The 24,397-nt window shown below is 45.7% G+C and overlaps 1 protein-coding gene across 1 annotated transcript in view; it reads right to left on the bottom strand.

Annotated features, from left to right (window-relative positions):
• Positions 1-8,313: 8,313 nt before the first annotated feature.
• The window catches only part of LOC115140695 (protein patched homolog 1-like), a 167,389-nt gene continuing 151,305 nt past the window's right edge, over positions 8,314-24,397 (bottom strand). The window contains exons 21-24 of the mRNA XM_065026769.1: positions 15,414-15,513; positions 14,854-15,150; positions 12,632-13,175; positions 8,314-12,379 (exon numbers count right to left, since the gene is read on the bottom strand). Of these exons, the coding sequence (XP_064882841.1) occupies positions 12,633-13,175; positions 14,854-15,150; positions 15,414-15,513 (940 nt within the window). The 3' untranslated portion in view covers positions 8,314-12,379; position 12,632. The remainder of the gene's footprint in view (positions 12,380-12,631; positions 13,176-14,853; positions 15,151-15,413; positions 15,514-24,397) is intronic.

The following is a 24,397-nucleotide window of genomic DNA, read 5'->3' as shown; positions in this document are numbered from 1 at the left end:
GTGTGTGTGGGGCGGTGGCTGCGGTTTGTGTCTTTGTGTGTGTGCACGCACGTATGTCTGTGTGTACATGTGAGTGCGTGTATGTGTGGGGCGGTGGCTGTGGAGAGGCCATAGATATGACATCACTAAGTGGGTGGCAGAGAAGCAGGCTGAGTTGAGGCTGATCCCTAAAACAGAGCCCAAACGCTCCACCCTGAAACATAGCCCCATAGCTCTACCCTAAAACACAGCCCCATAGCTCCACCCTGAAACACAGCCCCATGGCTCTACCCTAAAACACAGCCCCATAGCTCCACCCTGAAACACAGCCCCATGGCTCCAACCTGAAACACAGCCCCGTGGCTCCACCCTAAAACACAGCCCCATGGCTCCACCCTGAAACACAGCCCCATGGCTCTACCCTGAAACACAGCCCCATGGCTCCACCCTGAAACACAGCCCCATGGCTCCACCCCGAAACACAGCCCCATGGCTCCACCCTGAAACACAGCCCCATGGCTCCACCCTGAAACACAGCCCCATGGCTCCACCCTGAACTCCACATCTCTTCCCACTAATTAATTATTTAAGCTTACTGAAACAGCAACAACATTAGAAGCAAAATGGTATTTCTCAGGTATTAATTACATAACTAAGATCGATCACTGTCTTTTCTCGGCCAGTTTTTGTCAAGCTGCTGTGCCATGTTTGGATGTGCATAAATACTCTCTTTTCATTGGTGCTCCACCGAACCCCTGAAACCCAGGCTAAGGTTTCTCCAGTTTGGTTTTACTCTCAGCCTCAGAGAGAAAGAGAGAAGATGAGCAAGAGGAAGAGAGAGGTAGAGTTGTTAAAAACAGCGAGCACTCCCTCATAAACGTGTTCATGTTCACATTTCAGACACTCTCTGTTGTGCTCTGTATATCGGGGTGTGCTTATGTGAGTGGTGTACACTTGTTGTGTGTGTGTGTGTGTGTGTGTGGAGATGAGGAGATGGAAGAAAGAATCAACCTCTCCTCTCCTCTCCTCTTCTCCTCTCCTCTCCTCTCCTCTCCTCTCCTCTCCTCTCCTCTCCTCTCCTCTCCTCTCTTCTCCTCTCTTCTCTTCTCTTCTCTTCTCTGTTTGTGAATGGGTAGAATATTAGCACATTCCAAAGTGTTTACAAGCTTTAGAGCCATTCTCTTCACTACTCCTGCCTCTCATGTCATTCATTCCCTCTCTTTGCCATGTGAAAGAGAACTGGAGAGATAGTTGAGATGAGAGAGAGATCGATGGAGAGAGGGAGGTAGTGAGGGATGGAAGGAGGGAGGGAGGTATTGAAGGATGGAGAGAGGGAGGGAGGTAGTGATGGAGGGAAAATGAGACCTTTCCTCTTGGAGAGAATACAGGCAAAGTGGCTGTGTGAAATCAAATGTCGTAATCTGGGATGAACAGAATCTTGTGTTCACCAACACTCCCAAATACACGTGAAAGTATTGAACTGGTTTTTTCTCCCTTAGATGACGCATCTGTTCCCATACATCGCTGCATCGCTGGCAGAGATAAACAGCCTTAGTTTAAACAAAAAGGAGGGTTGTGTGTGTGTGTGTGTGTGTGTGTGTGTGTGTGTGTGTGTGTGTGTGTGTGTGTGTGTGTGTGTATGTGTGTGTGTGTGTGTGTGTGTGTGTTTGTGTGTGTGTGTGTGTGCAGTGGTGTAAAGTAACTCAGGAAAAGTATGTTAAATATTGTTTTGGAGTATGTTAAGTATTGTATTTGTACTTTACTTTTTATTTAATTTTTTCTGAGTTTTGAAGTGGGCACTGGCTGTCTGTAAATTTAAACAACAAGAAAATGGTTCCATAATATAAGATTGCCTTGCGTAATGCCAAGCCTCAGTTGGAGTGGTATAAAGCTCACAGCCATTGCACTCTGGAGCAGGTGAAACGCGTTCTCTGGAGTGACGAATCACGCCTCACCAACTGTCAGTCTGGCGGATGCATCTAGATTTGGCGAATGCCAGGAGAACACTACCTCCCCGAATGCATAGTGCCAACTGAAAAGTTTGGTGGAAGAAGAATAATGATCTGGGGCTGTTTTTCATGGTTTGAGCTAGGCCATTTAGTTCCAGTGAAGGGAACTACAGCATACAATGACATTCTAGACGATTCTGTGCTTCCAACTTTGTGGCAACAGTTTGGGGAAGGCCCTTTCCTGTTTCAGTATGACAATGCCCCTGAGCAAGGTCCATACAGAAATGGTTTGTTGAGATTGGTGTGGAAGAACTTGACTGGCCTGCACAGAGCCCTGACCCCAACCCCATCGAACACATTTAGAATGAATTGGATTGCCGACTGTGAGCCAGGCCTAATCACCCAACATCAGTGCCCGACCTCACTAATGCTCTTGAGGCTGAATGGAAGCAAGTCCCTTCAGCAATGTTCCAAAATCTAGTGGAAATCCTTCCCAGAAGAGTGGTGGCTGTTATAGCAGCAAAGGCGGGACCAACTCCATATTAATGCCCATTATTTTGGAATGAGATGTTTGACGAGCAGGTGTCCACATCTTTTTGTAGTGTATAAACCAAACGGAAGGACATCATTCAGTCATCTTCACCATAAACACATGGGGCGGCAAGTAGCCTAGTGGTTAGAGTGTTGGACTAGTAACCGGAAGGTTGCAAGATCAAATCCCCGAGCTGACAAGGTAAAGATCTGTCATTCTACCCATGAACAAGGCAGTTAACCACTGTTCATAGGCTGTCATTGAAAATAACAATTTGTTCTTAAATAAAGATAAAATGTACATCATCTTAAAGACTAACTTGCTGGAGCCAATCTTCACATAACCAGATGGTTGTCTCAGAAGACAGAGGGATAAAAACCAGAGTAAGGGCTGGTGGGGTAAGTTGAGCCATTTTTTACATTCAGCATCACTAAATCAACGGAAATGTAGTATTCTTTCTAACAAAGATGTCTACACACATTCAGAATGTTGTGTATCAGCCTGGTCTCATAGATTAGACGTAACATACTAAATGCAATTCCTGGATACTGAAATTAGTATGATATGTTACGTTGGGTATGGTTACATAAGACCGAAGGTTACTTAAGGCAAAAACGAAAGTCGGTTGGGGTGGATGGGTTGGCGTTTAAAACTGACAAAATGTAATAATTATACTCAACTTATACACATACAAGGATGCACTTTCATTCCAGGTTTAGGACCTCATATTGTAGCTTATATAGACCCCAACTAATGTGTAAAACCATCTTAAAACGATCTACTTAGGTTTAGATAAAAGCATGATGAAACGTATAAACACGATACATTTTCCTTTGTGAAATCCCCCCCGAAAAATTACCTAACTTGCTTACCACTTTTTCCATGTGGTTTCTTCCTTCACAGACATGAAATGATGACATCTTCCTAAATATTTGGTCACCTGATTCATTTTGTGTATGGTTTCCTAGAAACAAGGGGTGGTTTAACTAATCCTTTGGCTCAATTTACCCCACTGTCCCTATGGAGAGAGAGTAAGCTGGTAAGCGATATAAGCACCTCCAGTGTTGGCGGCCTGGTTCATGAGACCTTGGTATGGGGCTGGCCCTCCTCAGTCACGGGCTGAAAGGTAAACAACGGTTTGGTTTTCCACCTAGCTATGCAGGAGCAATTATGCCAGATGGAAATGAGAGTAAACAACATCACTCACTATAATCACACTCATGCTGTTTCACTACTCCTTCCTATACACCAGCCAACACTCTTCCTCTCTATCCTTTCATTCACCCAGCTGTCTCAAAAACCCTCATCCACCCCTAGTCTCTCTAACCCCTCATCCACCCAGCTGTCTCGAAAACCCTCATCCACCCCTAGTCTCTCTAACCCCTCATCCACCCCTCTGTCTCTCTAACCCCTCATCCACCCCTCCGTCTCTCTAACCCCTCATCCACCCCTCCGTCTCTCTAACCCCTCATCCACTCCTCTGTCTCTCTAACCCCTCATCCACCCCTCTGTCTCTCTAACCCTCATCCACCCCTCCGTCTCTCTAACCCCTCATCCACCCAGCTGTCTCTCTAACCCCTCATCCACCCCTCTGTCTCTCTAACCCTCATCCACCCCTCCGTCTCTCTAACCCCTCATCCACCCAGCTGTCTCTCTAACCCCTCATCCACCCCTCTGTCTCTCTAACCCTCATCCACCCCTCTTTCTCTCTAACCCCTCATCCACCCCTCTGTCTCTCTAACCCCTCATCCACCCCTCCGTCTCTCTAACCCCTCATCCACCCCTCTGTCTCTCTAACCCTCATCCACCCAGCTATCTCTCTAACCCCTCATCCACCCAGCTGTCTCTCTAACCCCTCATCCACCCCTTTGTCTCTGTATTCCCTCATTTGTTGAACAAATAAGACCAGATTAATATTAGGGTGAATCTGCTGAGGTTGAAGACAGAGGTGCTGTGCTGTTGTACAGTATGTCTTTATGTAGGCATTAGAACCTCCACACAAAAACACCACACCACCCAGAGTTGGACATTTATTGCAGGTGATACAATCATTCCCCTTCTAGGTGTTTCTCAAGTGGACCTCTTTCTTTGAAAACTAGAAGTCTTTGAACCCTCCTGAATGTGTTGTGAATCAGGTCAGCTGTTTCTAGGATTTGGATGTGTCTGACTCTCCCTCTCTCTCTACCTCTCTCGCTCTCTCTCTCTCTCTCACTCTCTCTTTCTCTCTCCCTTTTTCTCTCCTTCTCCTCTGTCTTTTCCCTGCTATTTGTTTTGTAAGATTCTTGGAGAGCGGAGACTGAGCCCATTGGCCGCACTCACACACATACATTTCACTCTCTCTCTCTCTCTCTCTCTCTCAAAAACACATCTGCCCATCCACCCACACCACAGGAGGCTGGTGGCACTTTAATTGGGGAGGACAGGCTCATGGTAATGGCTGGAGTGAAATCAGTCAGTGTAACTATTTGAACTATTTTCATTCCAAACCCCATCCAAGAAATGTTAAAGTTTAAACTAATTTACTGCATTTCTATACAATTTAAAAACTCTAAATTACTATTTTGAGAAGTTTGTTTTACTATGCTTGTGGGGACCAAATAATTGATTCCAAATCCTATTTTCCCTAACCTTAAACCTAGTATACTTGTAGTATGCTTTTGAATACTATAGTAAATACCGCTGTATTATCCACACAAAAACACTCTAGTAAATACTACAGAAATGTTGGCAAAAAATTTGCGGTCTGCAAAACCACTGCAGTATTTAATTTGCATATATCCAGTCCATTCCCCCATATCCCAGTTTGTGCTACCTGTAAGTAAGAAATGTACATATCAGGTACAGACAGTATATTGTGTTATCTACATGTTACATAAAAGATCAGAATTGCTGAACTCCCTGGTTCAGATCACAGTCCTACCTACCGACATACCTACAGGTTATGGAAATGTGCTCTTTAAGTATTTTTCCGGTAGTTATTCCTCAAGGAGAAAGCCCCCCACCCAATGTCAAAGAAAATAAAACAAACACTTTAGTAAATACTACAGCAATGTCACCAAAAACACTACAGTAAATACTAGAGTATACTACAGTCTGCAAAAACACTACAGTAATTACTATAGTATATAATACAAATTACTACAGTATTTATACTATAGTAAACTGTAAATGCTACAGTATACTACTGTAAGTCCAGAAAAACACTAAAGTGAATGCTATAGTATTCCTACCATAGAATACACTATAGTATTTTTTATGTGGGTAACGATGTCAGATTTCAGCACTTTGAATTCCAACTGTAGTGCCTCCCAGAATGAGAGAGAAAGAAAACATGCGCACACACACGCACAGACCCCACATCCTCCTGAACACCATACTGTCGTCTCTCTGTGAACAATCAGCCAAATCAAACAAATCCCTAGTTGGGAGAGCAGACCGAGCCAGGCCAGGGAAGCCTCCCATGCTGCAACACAATGTGCTTCTGGAGCCTTCCTGGATGTCAACACATTACCACCTCTGCCAACACATCAGGATCTTGGTTGAAAGGGTTTCAATGTTTTTAAGGCCACAGAGAAGCCTTTTCGTATCCTCTTCTTGTCAAACAGCAGGTTGTCAATAAACACAATGCTGGCTTTCTCCGGTTCACGCTTTTCACCATTGCCAGCTAGAAAGGATCATTTCTAAATTTGCACCAAACACATATTCCCTCTGTTATATGCAGGATCGCTGGTTCAAGCCCAGCCAAGACTCACATCAATATATACGCTCTCCCTGAACAATCCAGCAAGCACTCCGTATCAAATCAAATTGTATTAGTCACATGTCCCGAATACAACAGGTATCATACCATGAAATGCTTACTTACAAGCCCTTAACCAACAATTCAGTTCAAGAAATAGACAATTCATTGGCTGAGAACAGTTCATGTCATAGGAATTAAACTGAAGCTACTGCTACAACGTTTGTGTAAGATGTGGCTGACACTAAAGACAAGCTTTTGGAAACACCTTTTGTCTTTGACGTCACCCTGGCTAGTAGCACGCTGGCACGTAGAAGTGTATATACACACAAACACACACACTGAGAAGTTGAATGGTTTTCAAGGTATCAGTGAGGTCTCGAAGGTAAAGCACCATTGGTCTGGATGTGGAGTCATATCGTATCAGCACGCTATCTGATGCCTCCAACAGATTTATCCTTTTCTCCACTTGCATAAAAAATTTGTAAATCTGGCCCTGGCAGGAGTGTGTGTGTGTGTGTGTGTGTACAGTCTGCGCGCGAGTGTCCATTCCAGTCATGTCAACAGAGCAATTACTCATGTTGAGGAGTGTATACACTTAAAGGGATCAGCTCTACCGACAGGTGATGATGGACATTCCTTTCAGGCAGGGAGAGAGGGAGGGAAGAAAGGGAGTAGATTCAGTAACTCCACTGTGAAGCTTTCTTCATGACAAATGTTTAAGATATTAAATTGTTCTCGGAGGCTTGAGAGAGAGTGAAAGAAAGAGAGAGAGAGAGAGAGAGAAAGACAGAAAGAGAGAGGTACAGGGAAAGATCGATAGAAAGAGGGAGAGAAAGAGAGGGATTGATAGAGAGAAAGACAGAGACTGATAGAAAGAGGGAGATAAAATAAACCACTTCGTTGTCTATTGTCACAAACCTTGGGCAGGGAACCACAGTTGAATAGTTCATTACTCTGGGAGTTTCAAGATCTTAAATAGCTCTCCTCCCTTTCTATCCTCTCCTCCCTCCCCTGTTCCCCCCATCATCCAGGGATCAGGGCTGAAAGGACAAGTACAGGAAACACTTGTTCATTAAGAGCCTGGATTTGAGTAATTCAGTCAGTCAGCCAGTCATTGTCAGTCAGCCAGTCATTGTCAGTCAGTCAGTCAGCCAGTCATTGTCAGTCAGTCAGCCAGCCAGTCAACCAGCCAGTCATTGTCAGTCAGTCAGCCAGCCAGCCAGTCACTGTCAGCCAGTCACTGTCAGTCAGTCAGTCAGTCAGTCAGTCAGCCAGTCACTGTCAGTCAGTCAGTCAGTCAGCCACTGTCAGTCAGTCAGTCAGCCAGTCACTGTCAGTCAGTCAGCCAGCCAGCCAGCCAGCGTCAGTCAGTCAGTAAACAGGGAGAGGAGGTAGTCTGACTGGATCTTCATCAGTTAGCTCCTGGCCACATGCCCTTTTTCATTACTCTGAACAGACCAGCTGAAATGGAACTACAACCAATTTCCTTGCAGTCTATAAAGCTGTCTATCAAAATCCTACCAAACAGGGGAGCAGAGGGGGGAAACGAGGGAGGTGGCTATTAGAGGGAGCTGCTGGATTCAGGACCAGATGTCAGCCAGTTTCAATGGCGAGGCGGGAGAGGAGAGGAGAGGACAAGGAGTACCTGAGTGTTCACCTAAAATGTTTTGACTTAGTGATGTACAGGGGGAAATGCTCCATAATCAAGGGTTCTGGCAACACTTTACATGAAGTAAACATATTGTAACTACTCATTTAAATGATATCAGTTCAACAGAATGTAAAGTGTGAAACCATACAGTACATGGTAAGCAATATTCAGAGGTAAACAACTATATTTTACTCAAAACGAGTGGGACTTTAACAAAAACCTGTTCTGTGCATGTTACTATTATGAAAAGATGTTGTGATGTGTGGTAAGTACAGTATCGTATTTTATGTATATACCTCACATAGCACTGTCATGGTCTTATGTTGTGGATTTTAACGAGGTGAGGTCAGTATTGAGGCCAGTTGTCCTTGCTGTCTCTGAAGAGGGCAGGGAAGATGTTCTGTGTTTCAGGATATCAAACCATTTCTGAAATCATTGACCCAAAGTCAACAACAAACAATTCCTTTAAAGATCCATTTATTAAAGTTATAAAAAAAGAGACAAATAAGTTATAATATTTGTATTTGTTAGAATTCTATCAGTGTTTGAACATTAGTATTTAGAGAGCTGGTACAACTTCTACTTTCATGGCCAGCCTTTGACAAACCCATAGAAACAGCTGGCTGAGTTCTCTCCCCTATGATAGATAATACTGAGTGGGACGAGTCAGTCAATGCCGTCAGAGCCAGTTAGCGATGAAAGTGTGCACCGTAGGATTTCTCTCTGTTATGGTATTATTACATATAAACTCTTAAAAATATATACTTCTGTCAAATAACTTGACAACTATGTACACTACAAAAATACATTTTCATATAAATAAATTATATGGCATACATTTATCTTTGTAACTGAAACAATATATATCCTCGCCAACCAAGACCAAATGGCATCTGTAGAAAACCATAGATCTGTTTTTTTTCCTTTTAAAATCCTCTAAGAGCTATGGTGAGTCTTGTAGTGTAAATGTTATATACTCTGGTTTCCCTACTTAACATTAGTAAGCACTTTATACAGATTGAACACCATTCATGTCAAAACAATAGTAAGTGTTTTTCAATAGACATAAAAATCCCTGCATTTGTTATTCACTGACATTTATGACCAATAATGGAAGTAAACAAAACAAAAACATCTCATAATACAAAAATATAAATATCGCAAATTCAACGTTGAAAAACCAAACACAAACAAAACATTACAAAATTGAAGAAAATAGTTGCCAGCCATGATTTCTCTCCATTATTGCCAATGTGACATCAGGAGGGGAAAAAAAGAAGATTTTCACTCAAGCAGCTGACACGCAAAAAGACACACATAGCTACACGTGTTAGACTGTGTGTATGTGGGGAGGGGGGTCTGGAAAGACATGACTGACACACACCGGGCATATGATGGGGGGGGGCTTAGTGAACCCTGACCCTTGAGGTTTGTTGTGGATTGTGACGAGGTGAGGTTGGGTGGGTGGGGACGGCTGGGGTTTAAATTGGGGGCAGTTGTCTTTGCTGTCTCTGAGGAGGGAAGAGCGATAGGACGGACACACACACCCACAGTATTGTTAGAACAGATAGTGCTAAACCCTTCAGCTCTCTGGGCTGTGTATCTTATTGGGTAAAGAGGAAGAAAGAGTTTCTTGTGAATGAAATGTGTAATTCAGTCAAGTGCCATGTTGAGTTGGGAAATACCGTAGCTTATCACTAGAGATAGGACAACAATGTATATTTACAGTGAGAATAACAAAAGTTGCATTCATGAAAAAAAAGGAAACAAACATGTAAATTTCACAACAATATCCTCCATAATGGCCTTGACTAACTACCATGGATTTTGTCCACCAATTGCAATATGCATTAAAGTGGAATTGACAGCATTTTGGCAACATGAAATCATATCAAAATCTGTTCATATACACCCCCAGGAAGAATATCACACGCTTTTAAACGTTTTCTGACAAGCGAGCACCTTTGAATAAATTCTGAAGAGTTTTTGGGAGTTACATATACTAAGGTATGTGAAAGTTCTATAGAGATATGAAGTGGGGGAGCGGCTGTGCGTTTGGACAATTAATAGACACTGCAGTAAATAAAACATCTGTCTCGTCCAAGACCGGAGTCTACACAGACCGGTGCGCTATAGCCAATCAGAGCTACAGTAAGCATTTATACAAACACGCCATTTGCCACATGGGCCTGCAATCATTCACTTTAAACTGGACTGTGTGTTTACAGGTGGCTAAAACAGCACGACTTTACATCATTAGAATGCATTCGCCAAAAGCCACAAAATACACCTGAATGGATTTCTGCTAATATGTAAATACCACTGGAGTCCTCTTACATTTGGGAACATTACAGTCCTATTGATCAAACAACCATGAAATGGTAGGCTCTCTCTCCCTCCGTTATGCACATTAACAACAACAAGATCAACAACTAATGTTAGTCAGGACGAGATAAGCTAAATTCTAACGAGGGAACATTAGATAAAACCTCTTTGTTGGCCGTCAAAATTGCACCTATAAACTATGAGGAATTGTAGCCTACTCGTCTTTCTGCAGCTTGCCTGCCAATGCATGCTTGTCCCAACCAAGCTAACTGGCTAAAGTTGGTTAGCTTGCTAGCTAGCTATTTTCAGACAAAAATAAACACTTTGCTCTGACTATTTTATTTGCCATAGCAGAGCTGGTTAGGCTGTTTACATGTTATCTGAGAATTTATGAATGCAAGAGATATGCTAACTGGATAACAGTCGTTCAAGTTCTCACTAGCTAACCAAATGACACCTGCATCTCTGTGTATATGAGGGAAAAATGTCAGTCACTCACCCACTCCTCCAATGGCATAACATGTCACCCTCCTAGCAGTTAGCTTGCTAGCTAACGTTAGGCTCCGTGTTTTTAGGTTGCTACATAAATAGATACGCTAGCCTATTATGACTGACTTGTGATCATTGCCCTTGCTAGTTCGGTTGTATTGACATTCTCAACCTTAGTTACATGTCTGTTTTTGTCCAAAATATCATTGAAACTGAAACAGTGCATCCCGAATGGAGGCAGCAAACAATGTAACAACCTGATAGCAATGTTTTTTGGACTACCAAGAAATGTATTGGTGAATTATATTAATCATGTATTGAACTGCATCCATCTATTCTGCCAACAATACCTTCGTGTACATCATGGAATGTTGAGTCAAATAGAACCTATTTTTAAAACTTCTTATCATGGTTTTGTAGCATAAACTGGGAATTGTATATTTTTTACTGATATTATGATAGTCTGTTTGTTTCATATCTGCAAAGTAGTTAAAACGCTGTCAGGTCCACTTTAACTATGGGAGTGATACTTTTACGCCCACTCATGCTACTATAAGATGGCCGCTGAGAGCTATGACATCCCCAGAGGAAATGGGAGATGGGTAATTGAGTTCAAGGGACAGCCAAGTCACAACAAACACCTTTTATATCTTCTACATATCGGCTCGTATTAAATAGCACGCATAGCGTGAGTCAGAGTTCAACATTAATTGTTTCATAACTACCACAGGTTTGTGATATGCAAATTAATTGTTTAAAAAAAAAGAGTACCTTCATACACAAACATATATATATATATATATATAAACACACATACATGCCCCGTGTAGCTATTGAGTAGTATCACTTGACGTGATTGTTAGTATATTTCTTTTTAGAGATGTATCCGATGGGTTACCCACCCACCCGCGCCCAGACCCACCTACGCACCCACATAAACACAAACCCACAATCACATTTATACACTCACTCACCTCTTTCTAACATAAAATAAACATTTGCATAGAATTATTATACAGTTATTATACATTATTACAGAATATCTTAAGCAGCAACAATGTATGCTGAACTGTATTGTCTAGATGAAGCTTCCTCATGGCACAGATCCACAGACGAGTGAACAACAGTAATCAGAGATTTCTCTCTCACACACACACTTGTTTTAATATCCTTGTGGGGACAAAATAATTGGTCCCATTCAAAATCCTATTTTCCCTAACCCCTAACCTTAAGCCTTAATCTAACCCTAATTTTTACCCTAACCTTAACCCCTAATTTAACCCTAAACCAAATTCTAACCATCACCCTAATCGTAACCCTAACCCCTAAGCTTAAAATAGCCTTTCTCCGTGTGGGGACTGGCTAAATGTCTCCCATTTTTCTTGTTTTACTGTGCTTGTGATGACTTCTGGCCCCGACAAGGAAAGTAAAACCAAAAACACACACGCCATAGAAATGATGTCCCCAGTCTGTTAAAAAAAGGAGCTGTACAACTCCTACATTATAGCTACTTCTTTGTTCATATTTACATAAGTATACATCTTTTAATGATGGATAGAGATATCTAAGACAAACATCCACGGGGTTACAGTAAGAATGAGCACCATGGTACTACCCACCACTGGGTTATGTGTGTCGCTGAGCTGCGCTGCATTGGGCCGCTGAGTGAGAGAGGGAGTCCATCTTTGTCGTTGTGATTCTGCTCTCCTCCACTGGAACAACAGAGAGACAGACAACACAGAGTTAGAAACCTGTCATGACAGCACACACATCTCACTCTCTAAAGGCTCAATATATTATGTTCAGGTTGCAGTAAAAAGGGTTTGAAGGACTGAATGGGGACATTTTTGCGAGTAACAAAACCAAAGAAGGAAAAGGAACATTCATTGCAAGTACTTTGTGGATGTAATAACATGTGAATTACTTCACTGTCATGAGAAGTTACAAACTCCATTGAGGCTCACCTCAGCTTGCCCTCTTATCACAGTCACTCTCAGCTGCCTCACACTCCACATCCTGGAGCTCCATGGCCTCCACCTTGGTGTCCATCTTGGTTCCTCTGCAACCTGTATGGACCTCCAGTGGCACATGGGGGTGCTGGAAGGCAGGCTCAGGCTCTGCGCCCCTTGCTGTGTGGTAACTGTCCGCTGCAGTGTGTCCTGGGTAAGAGGAGGTGGGGCTCTGAGTGGGGGGAGAGGTAGAGTGGACGGCGATGGTAACCGATGCAGAGGCCGTTACCGTGGTGATGGGCTGGCAGTAAGTAGGGGCGGGATTAGAGTGGTGAGGTTGGTGGTGATTGGGCCGGGGGTTGTGGGATGGACGAGTTCTGTGCCCCGCAGAACGTTCTCGGTGGCCTCCCGAGACAAAATGGCCCCCGGAGCCGTAATGGCCTCCAGCCTCAGTTTCAAAAGCCTCCATGCGTGGGCGGGCTGGGGGAAGGGACTGTAGGTCCCTCTTGCTGAAGCGACGGGATGCACCGGGGTGGGCATCCGACTCCGGCAGGACCGACTGACAGGAGAGAGATCAGAAAATCAGAACAACTTGTACACATGCTCAACATGTTCAAACAAAGAGTGTGAACATATAGCTGAAGTATTAAGTTTACATACACTTAGGTTGGAGTCATTAAAAACTTGTTTTCAACCACTCCACAAATTTCATGTTAACAAACTATAGTTCTGCAAGTCGGTTAGGACATCTACTTTGTGCATGACACAAGTAATTTTTACAACAATTGTTTACAGACAGATTATTTCACTTACAATTCACTGTAGCACAATTCCAGAGAGTCAGAAGTTTACATACACTAAGTTGACTGTGCCTTTAACCAGCTTGGAAAATTCCAGAAAATGGTGGCTTTAGAAGCTTCTGATAGGCTAATTGACATAATTTGAGTCAATTGGAGGTGTGCCTGTGGATGTATTTCAAGGCCTACCTTCAAACTCAGGGCCTCTTTGCGTGACATCATGGGAAAATCAAAAGAAATCAGCCAAAACCTCAGAAAAACAATTGTAGACCTCCACAAGTCCGGTTCAACCTTGGGAGATATTTCCAAACGCCTGAAGGTACCACATTCATCTGTACAAACAATAGTATGCAAGTATAAACACCATGGGACCACGTAGCCATCATACCGCTCAGGAAGGAGATGTGTTCTGTCTCCTAGAGATGAACTTATTTTGGTGCGAAAAGTGCAAATCAATCACAGAACAACTGCAAATGACCTTGTGTATCTATATCCACAGTAAAACACGTCCTATAACCTGAAAGGCTGCTCAGCCACTGCTCCAAAACCGCCATAAAAAAGCCAGACTACGGTTTGCAAACTTCACATGGGGACAAAGATTGTACTTTTTGGAGAAATGTCCTCTGGTCTGATGAAACAAATATAGAACTGTTGGGCCATAATGACCATCGTTATATTTGGGGGAAAAAGGTGAGGCTTGCAAGCTGAAGAACACCATCCCAACCGTGAAGCACGGGGGTGGCAGCATCATGTTGTGGGGGTGCTTTGCTGCAGGAGGGACTGGTGCACTTCACAAAATAGATGGCATCATGAGGTAGGAAAATTATGTGGCTATATTGCAGCAACATCTCAAGAAATCAGTCAGGAAGTTAAAGCTTGGTGGCAAATGGGTCTTCCAAATGGACAACGTCCCAAGCATACTTCCAAAGTTGTGGCAAAATGGTCAAGGTATTGGAGTGGCCATCACAAAGCCCTGCCCTCAATTCTATATAACATTTGTGGGCAGAACTGAAAAAGCATGTGCGAGTAAGGGGGCCAGAAACCTGACTCAGTTACACCAGCTCTGTCAGGAGGAATGGGCCAAAATTGACCCAACTTATTGTGGGAAGTTTGTGGAAGGCTACCCGAAACGTTTGACTGAAATTAAACATTAAAGGCAATGCTATCAAATACTAATTGAGTGTATGTTAACTTCTGACCCACTGCATATGTGATGAAAGAAATAACAATTGAAATAAATCATTCTCTACTATTATTATGACATTTCACGTTCTTAAAATAAAGTTGTGATCCTAACTGACCTAAGACAGGGGATTTTTACTAGGATTACACGTCAGGAATTGTGAAAAACTGCGTTTAAATGTATTTGGCTAAGGTATATGTAAACTTCTGACTTCAACTGTATGTCACGTGTGTGTGGTCATTATCAGAAGCACTTACAGAAGACAAAGAGTAGGCTGTGGCGTTTCCCTGTCTAGCTGTCCTTCTTGGCACTGCTCCTCGTCGCAACTCCTCTGCTCTCCCAGCTCTGCTTCTAGTGGTGGGGAGGTCGTACTGCTGCAGGTCCTGGCTGATGCCTGAGGCCGTGGTGTTGGAGCTGTACTCAGAGTCTGACGAGTCAGAGCCTGTACCTGTCCCTGAGGTGGTATGGCAGGGGTGGACGGAGAAGTGGACCACGGGAGGAGGGGGCTCTGGGGACGGGGTGGGTAACTGGCTACGCCCATCAACAGGGGTCACCTGAGGGGGACAGAAAAAGGAGGGAGGTGTAAGGAGATGAGGGAATCATTTTGATTCATTTTTTTTGTTATTATTACACAAACTATGCTGCTAAATAATTTCATGATGAGCTCGTGTTAGAACATTCAATAAAAAGTTAGTGTTGGTTCACAAAAATACGTGTGCATAAAAAGTGTGTGTAAAAAATAATGTGTGTAAAAAATGTGTGTGTAAAAAAATGTGTGCAAGCCATTATAGTATTTCTGCAGGAGAAACCATCTAACCTCTGGATAGGGGCCAAAGTAAGACAGCAACACAGGGAGAAGGACCAAACCATTCAGCACCCCCAGAATGGTCAGGATGGCCAGCACAGCAAAGAAATACCTGCAACAAACCAACAGTCTACTGTTAAGACAGGCAACATGGGCACAACATTTCATCAACCACCATACACCAACACCACAGAAGATAGGTGGCTAAGAGTCACAACAACTAACATTCTCTGGTCATTTTGGCAGAAGCTTTGAACAACTTAACCAGTGGAACATTAGTAGCATCACATAGATACACCTGTGACAACCACAATGAACATCGAACACAGGCATCAGAGCAAAGACACATCTGCTAAACCACAGGGTAAGCATGACAGCCAACATGAGTGTGTGTGTGTGTTTGTGTTTTATGTGGGGTGTGGGCTGGTGTGGGTATGCATGGGTGTTTATAGGTATATGTGTGTGTGTGTGTGTGTACACAAAGAGAATACCTGCAGCAACCACAGAACAAGAGGAGAGAGGCTGTGCAAAATATGAACTAGATCAACCATTACACATGCCTGAAAAGACCATGACACACACGCACGCACAAGTACGTTGGTTAAGTAGGAAACAGAAATGTACCTGTCAAGTCCTGCCAAAGAGGGTTAGTCTTTAGAAAGCCTCACAGAGAAAGAGAAGAAAGCATAATTAACTGGAGTTGGTTAATTCAAAGGCATGGAAAAAAATAGGGAGGGAGGGAGGGAGAGAGAGAGAGAAAGTGGGGTGTGCGGTGTATAAGCAAACAAAGCAGTCAAGAATGTGGAGAAGGGGTAGGGGCTTGAGGGGGAAGAATGGGGGGGTAAGGAAGTAGGGAGAAGGGGGGCACAAAAGGAAAAGGGCCTCTCCTTTTCTGATCTAAAACAATAGGCAGAAGCAAAGTATAGAATTGAAACAATTTAGTATAGAAAGAATAGAAAGAGAACAATGAACAGCACCACACCCTGAGTACCCCCCCTCAAAGGTGCGGACTCCGGCCGCAAAACCTGACTCTAAAGGGGAGGGTCCGGGTGGGCCTTCTTTACGACCCCGGACTGGGGACCCTCGCAGTGGGCGCCGGACAGGAGGGAGACTCCTGGCGGCGCCGGACAGGAGACAGGCACAGGACTCACCATGCTGGGGAGACACACATGAGACCTGGTTCTGGGAACAGGCACAGGACTCACCAGGCTGGGGAGACCTACTGGAGGCCTGGTCCGTGGAGGAGGCACAGGATAGACCGGGCCGTGGAGGCGCACTGGAGGTCTCGAACTAAGGGCCTGCACAACCTGTCCTGGCTGGATGGTGACTTTAGCCCGGCACGTGCGGGCGCAGGCACCGGACGCACTGGGCTGTGCAGACACACGGGAGACACAGTGCGCAGAGCCGACGCAGGATATCCTGGCCTGAGGAGACGCACTGGAGGTCTGGAGAGCAGGGCTGGCTGCATCCGTTCTGGCTGGACGGCAGATGCGGGGAGCTGGAATGTAGCGCACCGGCCTCAGAGCACGTATTGGAGATCTGTAGCGCCGAGCTGGCACAGGACATGCAGGGCTAGTGAGGCGCACAGGAGGCCTGGTGCGTGGGGCTGGCAAAGCCTTCACCAGACGGCTAGCACGCACCTCAGGACGAGTATGGAGAGCTGACTCAGGTGACATCAAATCGCGGACACGCTCTGTCGGGCGGACCAACACAGCAGCTCTCTCATTGCTCTCTCCTCCAATCTCCCCATCAACTCCTTCACAGTCTCGGCTTCGCTTCCTTCACTCACCTCCAATTTCACCCCATAGCTCGGGGCAATTTTTTGGGGGGGCTGCCTCTCAGGCTTCCTTGCCAGCCGTGTTCCCTCGTATCGCCGGTTCCCTTTTCCTGCTGCCTCCGCTCTCCTGGCTGCCTCCACCTGTTCCCATGGGAGGCGATCCCTTCCAGCCAGGATCTCCTCCCATGTGTAGGATCCCTTGCCATCTAGAATGTCCTCCCATGTCCAGTCCTCTTTTCCATGCTGCTTGGTCCTTTGTTGGTGGGCAGTTCTGTAACGGCTGTTGGTGGAAGAAGGTGAGGACCAAGGTGCAGCGTGGTACGTGTTCATCCTTTATTAGTTGAACTGAACACTGAATAGCAAAACAACAACCGAAACAGTTCTGTCTGGTGCAGACACAAACAGAAAGCCACTACCCACAAAAAGTATGGTTCTCAATCAGAGACAACGATAGACAGCTGCCTCTGATTGAGAACCACACCTGGCCAAACAACAAAGAAATACAAAACATAGAATGCCCACCCTAGTCACACCCTGGCCTAACCAAAATAGAGAATAAAAGCCTCTCTATGGCCAGGGCGTGACAATCAGGAAAAGACCCCCTGTCTAATTAAATCTCCAGTGTATCAAGTAAAACATCCTGTCAAATTAAATCTCCAGTGTATCAAGCAAAAATAATGTCTAATTAAATCTCCAGTGTATCAGGTAAAACACCCTGTCTAATTAAATATCCAGTGTATCAAGTAAAACACCCTGTCTAATTAAATCTCTGTGGTATCAAGGGAAAACACCCTGTCTAATTAAATCTCTAGTGTATCAAGTAAAACTGTCACGCCCTTTTTATGCCTCTATTTGGTTTGGTCAGGGTCAAATCAAATCAAATCAAATTTTATTTGTCACATACACATGGTTAGCAGATGTTAATGCGAGTGTAGCGAAATGCTTGTGCTTCTAGTTCCGACAATGCAGTGATAACCAACAAGTAATCTAACTAACAATTCCAAAACTACTGTCTTATACACAGTGTAAGGGGATAAAGAATATGTACATAAGGATATATGAGTGAGTGATGGTACAGAGCAGCATACAGTAGATGGTATCGAGTACAGTATATACATATGAGATGAGTATGTAGACAAAGTAAACAAAGTGGCATAGTTAAAGTGGCTAGTGATACATGTATTACATAAGGATGCAGTCGATGATGTAGAGTACAGTATATACGTATGCATATGAGATGAATAATGTAGGGTAAGTAACATTATATAAGGTAGCATTGTTTAAAGTGGCTAGTGATATATTTACATCATTTTCCCATCAATTCCCATTATTAAAGTGGCTGGAGTTGGGTCAGTGTCAATGACAGTGTGTTGGCAGCAGCCACTCAATGGTGGCTGTTTAACAGTCTGATAGCCTTGAGATAGAAGCTGTTTTCAGTCTCTCAGTCCCAGCTTTGATGCACCTGTACTGACCTCGCCTTCTGGATGATAGCGGGGTGAACAGGCAGTGGCTCGGGTGGTTGATGTCCTTGATGATCTTTATGGCCTTCCTGTAACATCGGGTGGTGTAGGTGTCCTGGAGGGCAGGTAGTTTGCCCCCGGTGATGCGTTGTGCAGACCTCACTACCCTCTGGAGAGCCTTACGGTTGAGGGCGGAGCAGTTGCCGTACCAGGCGGTGATACAGCCCGCCAGGATGCTCTCGATTGTGCATCTGTAGAAGTTTGTGAGTGCTTTTGGTGACAAGCCGAATTTCTTCAGCCTCCTGAGGTTGAAGAGGCGCTGCTGCGCCTTCTTCACGACGCTGTCAGTGTGAGTGGACCAATTCAGTTTGTCTGTGATGTGTATGCCGAGGAACTTAAAACTTGCTACCCTCTCCACTACTGTTCCATCGATGTGGATAGGGGGTGTTCCCTCTGCTGTTTCCTGAAGTCCACAATCATCTCCTTAGTTTTGTTGACGTTGAGTGTGAGGTTATTTTCCTGACACCACACTCCGAGGGCCCTCACCTCCTCCCTGTAGGCCGTCTCGTCGTTGTTGGTAATCAAGCCTACCACTGTTGTGTCGTCCCGCAAACTTGATGATTGAGTTGGAGGCGTGCGTGGCCACGCAGTCGTGGGTGAACAGGGAGTACAGGAGAGGGCTCAGAACGCACCCTTGTGGGGCCCCGTGTTGAGGATCAGCGGGGAGGAGATGTTGTTGCCTACCCTCACCACCTGGGGGCGGCCCGTCAGGAAGTCCAGTACCCAGTTGCACAGGGCGGGGTCGAGACCCAGGGTCTCGAGCTTGATGACGAGCTTGGAGGGTACTATGGTGTTGAATGCCGAGCTGTAGTCGATGAACAGCATTCTCACATAGGTATTCCTCTTGTCCAGGTGGGTTAGGGCAGTGTGCAGTGTGGTTGAGATTGCATCGTCTGTGGACCTATATTTGGGGTGGGTATTCTATGTTCTATTATTTGTATTTCTATGTTTTGGCCGGGTAGGGTTCTCAAATCAGGGACAGCTGTCTTTCGTGGTGAGCGTGTAACTGGTCAGGCACAGTGTTATGCAGAGATGCGCATGGTGTCTCCAGTGCGCTATTCTAGCCCGTTGCGCTCTATTCTAGCTCCTCACATTTTCCGTGCTAGAATGGGCATCCAGCCAGGACGTATTGAGCCAGCTCTATGTTCTGGATCTCCAATGCGTCTCCACGGTCCAGTGTATCCTGTGCCTCCTCCCGGCACTCTCCCTCCTCCCAGCCCGGTACCACGAGTGCCGGCACCACACACCAGGCCTATAGTGCGCCTCCAGGGTCCAGTACGGCCTGTTGCTCCTCCCCGTACTCGCCCTGAGGTGCGTGTCACCAGCCCGGTTTCACCAGTGCCGGCACCACGTACCAGGCCTATAGTGCGCCTCAGCAGTCCAGTACGCCCTGTTCCTGCTCCTCGCACTCGCCCTGAGGTGTGTGTCCCCAGCCCGGTGTCTCCAGCGACGGTCCCCAGTCCAGAACATCAGGCGATGATCCACGCAGCGAGGGTCCCCAGCCCGGGCCTACGGCGAGGATCCGCAGTCCAGAGCTTCCGACGATGATCCACGGGTCAGTGATACAAGAGCGGACTCAGTGTAAGGAAGGTGGGCGGTGTCCAGAACCAGAGCCGCCACCGAGGTTAGATACCCACCCAGACACTCCCATATAGGTTTAGGTTTGTGGCCGGGAGTCCGCACCTTTGGGGGGGGGGGGGGGGGGGGGAGTGTCACACCCTGACCTTAGTTATCTTTGTTTTCTTTATTATACATATATATGTATATGTAGGTCTATGGTGAATTGGTTCCCAATCAGAGACAGCTGCCTATCGTTGTCTCTGATTGGGGATCCTATTTAGGTTACTATTTCCATTTTGGTTTTGTGGGTTATTGTCTATGTGTAGTTGTATGTCAGCACTCGTGTTTATAGCTTCATGTTTGTTTTGTTATTTTTGTTAGTTTGTTTAGTGTTCTTTGTTTAAATAAAGAAGAATGTATTTATCTCACACTGCGCCTTGGTCTCCTTGTTATGACGAACGTGACACTGTCTAATTAAATCCCCAGTGTATCAGGTAAAACACCCTGTCTAATTAAATCTCCAGTATATCAAGTAAAACACCTTCTAATTAAATCTCCAGTGTATCAAGTAAAACACCTTCTAATTAAATCCCCAGTGTATCAAGTAAAACACCCTGTCTAATTAATTCCCCAGTGTATCAGGTAAAACACCCTGTCTAATTAAATCTCCAGTGTATCAAGTAAAACACCCTGTCTAATTAAATCCCCAGTGTATCAGGTAAAACACACTGTCTAATTAAATCCCCAGTGTATCAGGTAAAACACCCTGTCTAATTAAATCTCCAGTGTATCAAGTAAAACACCCTGTCTAATGAATTCCCCAGTGTATCAGGTAAAACACCCTGTCTAATTAAATCTCCAGTGTTTCAGGTAAAACTCATTCTCTCTCTTTCTCCTACTCATCTTTCTCCCCTCTCCAGTTCCTTCATTAGGGAAGGCTTTCCTCCTCTTTTCGTTCTCCTGTGTGTGTGTGTGTCCTCTCAGTACTCAGGCTCAAGTTGCTCCATCCTCTTGGAGAATGCTTACTGTGTGTGTGTGTGTGTGTGTTTATTCAGTATGTGTGTGCGAGAGAGACAGAGAGAGAAGAAAAGAGTGCAGCTGGTTCAGTTTTCCCAGCGAAGTAGCATCAATAAACAGGCCTTTTTAGACAGGCTATAGAATGGGACAGGGGCTGAGACTGGGGACAGGGGCTGAGACTGGGGACAAGGGTTGAGGCTGAAGACAGGGGTTTAGGCTGGGAACAGGGGGTAAGGATACAGTGAGGGAGCTGTGGCTACAGCTTCTCTCCCTTTCCCCCCTCTCCTCCCTATCCTTTCCTCTCTCCCTTTTCCCCCCTATTCTCTCCCTTTCCCCACTATTCTCTCTCCCTTTCCTCCCTATTCTCTCTCCCTTTCCTCTCTATTCTCTCTCCCTTTCCTCCCTATTCTCTCTCCTTTCCCCCCTCTCCTCCCTATCCTTTCCTCTCTCCCTTTCCCCCTATTCTCTCTCCCTTCCCTCCCTATTCTCTCTCCCTTTCCTCCCTATTCTCTCTCCCTTTCCTCCCTATTCTCTCTCCCTTTCCTCCCTATTCTCTCTCCCTTTACCCCCTATTCTCTCCCTTTCCTCCCTATTCTCTCTCCCTTTCCCCCTATTCTCTCTCCCCTTTCCTCCCTATTCTCTCTCCCTTTCCCCCTATTCTCTCTCCCTTTCCCCCTATTCTCTCCCTTTCCTCCCTATTCTCTCTCCCTTTCCTCCCTATTCTCTCTCCCTTTCCTCCCTATTCTCTCTCCCTTTCCTCCCTATTCTCTCTCCCTTTCCTCCCTTTCCTCCCTATTCTCTCTCCCTTTCCCCACTATTCTCTCTCCCTTTCCTCCCTATTCTCTCTCCTTTCCTCCCCCTATTCTCTCTCCTTTCCTCCCTATTCTCTCTCCCTTTCCTCCCTATTCTCTCTCCCTTCCCCCCCTATTCTCTCCCTTTCCTCCCTTTCCTCTCTCCCTTTCCTCCCTATTCTCTCTCCCTTTCCTCCCTATTCTCTCTCCCTTTCCTCCCTATTCTCTCTCCCTTTCCTCCCTATTCTCTCTCCATTTCCTCCCTATTCTCTCTCCCTTTCCCCCTATTCTCTCCCTTTCCTCCCTTTCCTCTCTCCCTTTCCAGCCTATTCTCTCTCCCTTTCCTCCCTATTCTCTCTCCCTTTCCTCCCTATTCTCTCTCCCTTTCCTCCCTATTCTCTCTCCCTTTCCCCCCTGTTCTCTCCCTTTCCTCCCTATTCTCTCTCCCTTTCCCCCTATTCTCTCTCCCTTTCCCCCTATTCTCTCTCCCTTTCCTCCCTATTCTCTCTCCCTTTCCTCCCTATTCTCTCTCCCTTTCCTCCCTATTATCTCTCCCTTTCCCCCTATTCTCTCTCCCTTTCCCCTAATCTCTCTCTCCTTTCCTCCCTATTCTCTCTCCTTTACTCCCTATTCTCTCTCCCTTTCCTCCCTATTCTCTCTTTCCCCCTATTCTCTCTCCCTTTCCTCTCCGCTTTTCCTTTCCCATCTCTCCTCTCTCCCTTTCCCCCTCCTCAAACTCCTCTCTCACTTTCCCAATTTCCTCCCCCTTTTCCCACTCTCCTCTCCTCTCTCCCCTATTCTCTCCCTTTCCCCACTATTCTCTCTCCCTTTCCTCCATATTCTCTCTCCCTTTCCCCCTATTCTCTCTCCTTTCCCCCTCTCCTCCCTATCCTTTCCTCTCCCTTTCCCCCTTTCCTATTCTTCCCCCACTATTCTCTCTCCCTTTCCCCACTATTCTCTCTCCCTTTCCTCCCTATTCTCTCTCCCTTTCCTCTCTATTCTCTCTCCTTTCCTCCCTATTCTCTCTCCTTTCCCCCTCTCCTCCCTATCCTTTCCTCTCTCCCTTTCCCCACTATTCTCTCTCCTTTCCCCCTATTCTCTCTCCCTTTCCCCACTATTCTCTCTCCTTTCCTCCCTATTCTCTACCTTCCCTTTCCCCCCTTTCCTCCCTATTCTCTCTCCTTTTCTCCTCCCTATTCCTCTCTCCCTTTCCCCCTATTCTCTCTCCCTTTCCTCCTATTCTCTCTCCCCTTTCCTCCCTATTCTCTCTCCCCTTTCCTCCCTATTCTCTCTCCCCCTTTCCTCCCTATTCTCTCTCCCTTTCCTCCCCCTATTCTCTCTCCTTTCCTCCCTATTCTCTCCCTTTCCCCTATTCTCTCTCCCTTTCCTCCCTATTCTCTCTCCCTTTCCTCCTATTCTCTCTCCCTTTCCTCCCTATTCTCTCTCCCTTTCCCCCTTTTCCCTCCCCCCTTTCCTCCCTATTCTCTCTCCCTTTCCCCCTATTCTCTCTCCCTTTCCCCCTATTCTCTCTCCCTTTCCTCCCTATTCTCTCTCCCTTTCCTCCCTATTCTCTCTCCCTTTCCTCCCTATTCTCTATCCCTTTCCCCCTATTCTCTCTCCCTTTCCCCCTAATCTCTCTCCCTTTCCTCCCTATTCTCTCTCCCTTTCCTCCCTATTCTCTCTCCTTTCCTCCCTATTCTCTCTTTCCCCCTATTCTCTCTCCCTTTCCTCTCCGCTTTTCCTTTCCCATCTCTCCTCTCTCCTTTCCTCCTCCTCAAACTCCTCTCTCACTTTCCCCCAATTTCCTCCCTCCTTTTCCCACTCTCCTCTCCTCTCTCCCCTTTCCCCCTATTCTCTCTCCCTTTCCTCCCTATTCTCTCTCCCTTTCCCCCTATTCTCTCTCCTTTCCCCCTCTCCTCCCTATCCTTTCCTCTCTCCCTTTCCCCCTATTCTCTCTCCTTTCCCCACTATTCTCTCTCCCTTTCCCCACTATTCTCTCTCCTTTCCTCCCTATTCTCTCTCCCTTTCCTCTCTATTCTCTCTCCCTTTCCTCCCTATTCTCTCTCCTTTCCCCCTCTCCTCCCTATCCTTTCCTCTCTCCCTTTCCCCCTATTCTCTCCCTTTCCCCCTATTCTCTCTCCCTTTCCCCTCCTCCCTATCCTTTCCTCTCTCTCCCTTTCCCCCTATTCTCTCCCTTTCCCCACTATTCTCTCTCCTTTCCTCTCTATTCTCTCTCCCTTTCCTCCCTATTCTCTCTCCCTTTCCCCCTCTCCTCCCTATCCTTTCCTCTCTCCCTTTCCCCTATTCTCTCTCCCCCTTTCCCCACTATTC

Source organism: Oncorhynchus nerka, linkage group LG13 (assembly GCF_034236695.1).
Source record: "Oncorhynchus nerka isolate Pitt River linkage group LG13, Oner_Uvic_2.0, whole genome shotgun sequence".
In the NCBI taxonomy this organism is placed as follows: Eukaryota; Metazoa; Chordata; class Actinopteri; order Salmoniformes; family Salmonidae; genus Oncorhynchus; species Oncorhynchus nerka.
The sequence above is the reverse complement of the archived record's forward strand: the minus strand, read 5'-3'. Positions and strand labels throughout refer to the sequence as shown.